This window comes from Cariama cristata, unplaced genomic scaffold, assembly GCF_000690535.1.
Source record: "Cariama cristata isolate BGI_N322 unplaced genomic scaffold, ASM69053v1 scaffold31085, whole genome shotgun sequence".
Lineage (NCBI taxonomy): Eukaryota > Metazoa > Chordata > Aves > Cariamiformes > Cariamidae > Cariama > Cariama cristata.
In genome coordinates this window covers 1,772-7,953 of record NW_009619791.1, presented here as the reverse complement: position 1 = coordinate 7,953, position 6,182 = coordinate 1,772, and the positions used below count along the sequence as shown (strand labels likewise).

The following is a 6,182-nucleotide window of genomic DNA, read 5'->3' as shown; positions in this document are numbered from 1 at the left end:
GACAATCAGTGGGTTTAAAGTCAGTATTATATCAGTCTTCAGTGTAATAATACATTCTGAATCCTCCTGAAATAAGCTGGACCCCACTCTGTCAAGACCTTTAAATCCTCTAAGAGTCAGAAGATTAAGCTTGACACCTTTGGAGTCCTGGCATAAGATGACTCTCAACTAACCCTCTATTTTTAGAATTAGATGATACAGTACTGATTGATGATTTAACTACTAAAACTGAAGTCTGGCACAAATCTCTCTTTTCACAGGAATCAAGCTTTATTTGATGGGATGTCAGCCACAGGGGTCTACTCAGTTCTTCTGCAGCGGACATTGGCAGATCTTACATAAAATCTAAAACACTTATATACATCTTCAGGGCTTATCAGCACAGGCCTAAAGAGTTATCAATTTTTGTACTAGAACAGATTTGGTACACCAATCTACCAGCAGAACAGGTGCATGCCTCTTCCTCAGGGAAGAGAGAAAGCAGTGACATGTTATTTACAATTATTTTCCCCTTTCTTTAAAGACACAGATGTACCATATTTCTCTGGCTTGAAGGTCAGCACTAAACACTGTACAGCTGCGTAAGTGTTTTTAAAAAAAAACAAGCAACCCTCAAACAAGAACAATGAATTACAGGTACTTGAAATAGTATAGAAATTATTTCAGATCAAGAAATAAAGTTCACATTTTGTTCACTTGAGAAGTACTGAAGGACAAAAGGAACAGAGCTAGCTGAAACTACACTGCCTAGAAATCTGAGCTCTAAAACTTCAGTGATAGAAGTATATTGTGCTGTCCCAATAAACAAGGCTTTCCAGGTCTTTCATTATGGAATAAGCACTAACTTACATATTTTAGCTACTCATCAACTGTTTCCCTCCCTTTGAGGATATTAGCCAATTAGAGAAGTAAGCCATAAAAAGTTTCACAAGTCCTCCAAGATCAAGGAACACTTAATTTTTGCAGTGTTACCTTACTGGAAAATAAGTAATTCACTCCTAATATCTTAGAGCAAGAGTATCATATTATATTTAGATTATTTTGTTGAATTGGCAAAGACAGCTAGTCATTAGGATCTGCCAGCAAACAGTATCTAAGAGCAAGCTCTGAAGCAATGGATACCAAGTGCTGTAGGCCATTGCTGCTCAGTTATTTGTTACCCACCTGGTCCGTTTTTGCTGTACCATGAGCTTGCCTTGAAAGAAATTATTTGTTCTGTTATCACAAGAAACAAGTATTTATTTGGCCATTGAAATATTTCATGTGCAATCTTAATAAGGAAGTGTAAAATGTAGAAGTGTAAAGCAGTAGCAGAAGAACATATCTGTGATGCAACCACTAATAACATCACTTCAGTGTCATATTACCTGTCACTAAACACCTTTTTTTGTTGTCTTTCTCAAATGAAACAAAGTAACCAAAATTGCTTCCAAATGAAAAGATTTGTAGTATACTGGAGAGTAAAAATTGTAGGTAGGCAGGGAAGACCAGCACCCGAAGTTAGTAAAGGAAACAAATGTATGTATTTACCTCCTGGAACGCCTTCTGCAGTAACAGCAGTAACAGCAACAGGCTCCTACGGACACCAGAATGAGTCCAGCTACTACAGCTATGGCAATAATTAAAGCCTCAAAGTTTACTGAAAAATATTAATATATTCAACTTGTTAGACTCCAGTATTAATATTTCTCTTTCTCACAATTCTTCCCCTCCTTCCCAAGCATTTTTTCATCTCTGTATGCAAAAAAATCAAAGACAATTCTGTGCAACTACCCCAGTTAAAACTCAGCATGTCACATTTGACTTTTGCTACTATGCGTAATCTACACTGAACAGACATTAAGTAAAATTGCTCTTTACATATACCACATTATTAAAAGTAATCCTGTAATACTTTATATGATATACATCTACTGGTGTGATTCCACAGTTCTGTTGTCCCAATCACAACCTTAGCCAATGTACAGCATGAACAAAAAAGTCCTATAGATACAGCAGCAGTGTACATTCATTACATGCAGCAGTTAAAGAGCAAAATGAAATAAGATGACAATGTCAGAGGATTTGTAGGAACCAATATAAAACTCTCCACAAAACTTACTAAGAAGTTTGTCTCCTATGTCCAAAGAGTCACCTTTTATGTTCAAAGAATGATTAACAAATGGAGGGGGTATTATTTTAACAGCATACACTATAACAACTGTAGCTGGTCTAAACCAGGACAGGACCACACTCATAAAAAAAGAATCAGAAACCTGATGTCCTAGAAAAGAGTGAGGCCCAAGAAGAAAGCAAACAGGGATGATATAAGCAAAGCTGTAGTCACAACTTTGAGGAGTTATTTAAAAGGACCTAACAAAGGACAAAATGAAATCATTCACGGAAGCTCTAACAGCAACAAAAACTAAACACCTCTCCCCACACATACCCCACACTGTCTATTTTAAAGAACAATGGGGAGGATGCAGGGAAGCTGTCTCTTCTCTCACATAAATCCCTGTGAGCTCCGTCAGATTCAGCAGCTTCATGCTGCTGCAGTAATACAAAGTATCTGCACATGCACTTTTCACTGCTTCAGCGTACTAGTGATAAAAGTCAAATTTACGAAAAGAAGTTCAGAGGGTTTGTTCTCTCTGATCACATGCACCAGCCAAAGCGCCTGTTACTTCTCTACAAATCTCACCACCTCCTGTCTGGCCCAATCCATACCCTTCATGGATCTTGCCAAAGATTAGGTCCCAGCAAATATTTTTGCTTTTGTGTTATAATTTCCTGGGCACAGTTTATAATACAGATTAACAGATAGTTTCTTATCATAATACACAAGTAAATTCTGAAAGTAACACATTCTACCATACCACATTTCTCATTCTGTTACTTCCCTACAAGTTATAAGGAATTAAATATACTTCATTCAGTGAAGACAAAAAAGGTTTTAATCTCCATTTCATTTTTTCTAAATTATACTATTTAATTGAAGCAAAAAACCGTATTTTGAACCTATTAACAAAGTGCAGAAAAAGACTGTCAGTTTTCAGTCTGCATTCCTGTCTCCACTATCTATTTTATTTGTTGATTATTCATGAAAAACAATACAATTAAGTTTTGTATTACATTGCTTCTATACTACTCTTTTTACTTCACTGCTGGTTAATAATCTGTCAACATGTCTTATTGCATATAAGATTGTAACTGGAAGCCAGTCATTTGTTTTTGATTTTGAGAGCTGCAGTACTCACCTTCACTTTCAGCAACACTGAGCCAACACTCATCTCTTCATTTTATTTGCAAGAAGAAAAAACACCACCACCACACTCACAAGGCAGTTAATTTTCCTTCTGTGTCTAAAGCCGACGGTCTCAATAAGACTATATATCCCCATGGCATGTTGCTGGATATAATTTGTAAAAAATCTTTAAGAAAATGCATACCTAGGGGGTTTGTGTTGTTTTGGGGTTGGGTTTTTCTCTTTTTGCACTTTTACTTTTTTTTTTTGCTTAGAACATGCTCCATTACAAAGTTTTCATTCTGTCTTTAAGCTACATTCGATCTAGAAACACAAATGGAAAGCTAGAAGCCATTTTTATAGCAGGAAGAAACTGTAAAGAATACCCTTAGTACCAGTAGATACTAGTAATCACTGCTTTGCACAAAGACCTGCATTTCTGTACTGGGTGTGGCTGAGAGTAAACTTTCTTCATAGCAGCTGGCATGATGCTATGTTTTGGATTTCTGGCTAAAACAGTGCTGATAACACACCAATGTTTTGGCTGTTGCTGAACAGGCTTGAAGAACATCAAGATTTTCTTTTTCTCCTCCTCACTCTGTTCCCCCCAGTGAGCAGGGCTGCAGGTAGGGAAGAAAGTGGAGAGGTTAGGAGGGGACACTGCCAGAACAGCTGACCTAAACTGATCAAAGGGGTATTCCACACCATATAATGCCATGATCAGCAATAAATCCTGAGGAAAAGGAAAAATAAATGGAGAGGGTATCTAGCTTCCAAGGTGACTACTGCTTGGGAACTGGCTAGGCATCAGTCTGCCCGTGGGAGGTGATAAGCAATTTTCTTTGCTTGTTTGGTTTTTTTTGCCCCCCTCCCCCTATTTTCTTCACCTATTAAATTGTCTTCATCCCAGTCCATGAGTTTTCTTGCTTTTGTTCTTCCTATTTTCTTCCCCCATCCCACTGGGGCCAGGGGAGGGAGGGAGCAAGCAAGTGTGTGGGTACTTAGCTGTTGGCAGGAGTCAACCCACCACACTTCCAGAAAAGAGTCTGCTAAACATTCCATAGAAATGGTATTTACTATAATATTGAAAGCCCAATTTCCCTAGAAGTGTGTCTTATCAGTGAAGTGATACACCTTCTGTAGCTCTAAAAAAACTCCAGAAGTCTAAGCATAAATACTTTCTCACAAAACAAAGCATAGAGCTCTTCTACTAAGAAGAAGAAATCGGTAAAGTTCGCCTGTACTGTCCAATCTAGTCCCTCTGTTTGCAGGGATTATATGCAGTGGTAACACTCAAATTTGCAGGCTCCATTCTAGCTATCTTCTACCTCTGCTACTCTAATTTAGACAACTCCATAATCTCTCTGCTCTAAGTGTGATAATTTTCTTCTAATTTACAGTTAACATAGTCACTGATAGTTCACCCCCACTTGTTTTTGTCCTTTCCAGCCTCCTGGTGTTCATGAGCAAGTATATAGAAAGCAGCAAGCCTTTCCTTTGCTGGACTGAAGCTGTACTATTACTTCATGCAACAAACCTTCCAATGTCTTATTTGCTCTCTGTTCCAGTCTAGTCTGAAATTAGATCTGTATATACAGCATTGCAAAAATAGCTCCAAAAATTTCACCCCAATGGCAACATGTGTACTGTACTGTATTTGTAATACAACACGCAGAGCAAAAGGAAATCTAAGAACAATTACATGATTTAGTACTCCAACCTACAGTGACACTCTGCAGCTTCCTTTTTAACCTCAACTGCATCGCCTTCAGCACCCAGACCACACTGTTTTTTCAGTTGTTTAAGCAAAAACAGCATTCAAGAATTTTTAGATGGCTCCATTCCTGTGGTATTAGTTCACTGCTGCCACTAGAATATACTATAAAAATTGTGGATCCAGGCATATCATCCAACACTGAGAAATTTTTTAAAAGGTAGGAATGGTTGTCTTTTGCCAACAGGGAATGATCTTATTTCTTTGTACCTCAGAAGTATGGTTTAAGAAACAGGCAAATCCTGGTTGCGTACATAAAACACTCAGAACATTCCAACATCACTGGTTCCCAGTCTAGACTTTACCACCAACAGAACCTCAATAGACAGTAAACGTTTTAAAGCCACTGGATCAGCATAACTATACTGGCTGTTCACAAAGAACCCTTAACAAAGACTGTTTCTAAGTCTAGCAGATTACAGATCATGGTTCCAAATCATAACCACTCCCTCTTCCCCCCATCCCTCCAAATAAGTTATGAGGAAACAGCTCTAATAAACAGTAGTCTTACTTTAATCATACTTATAAATAATGTTCTACAGCAAAAGTAAAATTAGTACCTACTCCAGCAAACTCCCCATCGAGCATTTGAGAGGGAACATAATGAAGATGGTGGAAGAATGCTTCTTACAGGGTAATCAATGCAAGTGTTGTTGGTGTAACACCAAAGGCACTGTGCAAAAGAAACAAAAACCCAAATTACTGATCTTCAAGAACAGTTTACTGCTCCTTCCACAGTCAGAATTCTTAAGTGAGTACAATACTGTACAGATATAGTGAAAGTGCTTTGTAGTATAAAACCTTTAAAAGTCCTGGTATAATTCCCAAGTAAGTCAAAACTGAATTGTAAATACATTTTGCACTTATAGGTAATAAATATTTACATTAGCCTGAAAATATTTGGAAACATATTGAGGTACTCTGTATACTTGAGGACAAAATGGCTTTGTGTTTAGAATTACTGAAATTAACAAGAAATACAAAACCAGAAAGCCAACTGTTCAGAATTTCAAAACACTTGGTATCTTTAAGGAATACAAATATACTTATAATCTTACTTCAGCCCTGTATTTGACTATCAACAGAAAGAAAACAATAAAGAACCCTTACAATTCTACAGGAGGTTTTGTTGCAGGGTAATAAAAGATATAGCCTTATCCAATCTGTCTTGCAAAGTACATT

General features: G+C 37.4%; 1 protein-coding gene across 1 annotated transcript in view; it reads right to left on the bottom strand.

The window, feature by feature from the left end:
* Nucleotides 1-5,673, bottom strand: part of LOC104162622 (pituitary tumor-transforming gene 1 protein-interacting protein-like) — a gene marked incomplete at its 5' end in the record, with an annotated part of 18,018 nt that extends 12,345 nt beyond the window's left edge. Inside the window, 2 exons of the mRNA XM_009701390.1 lie at nucleotides 1,531-1,639; nucleotides 5,565-5,673. Of these exons, the coding sequence (XP_009699692.1) occupies nucleotides 1,531-1,639; nucleotides 5,565-5,673 (218 nt within the window). The remainder of the gene's footprint in view (nucleotides 1-1,530; nucleotides 1,640-5,564) is intronic.
* Between the last annotated feature and the right edge of the window lie 509 nt (nucleotides 5,674-6,182).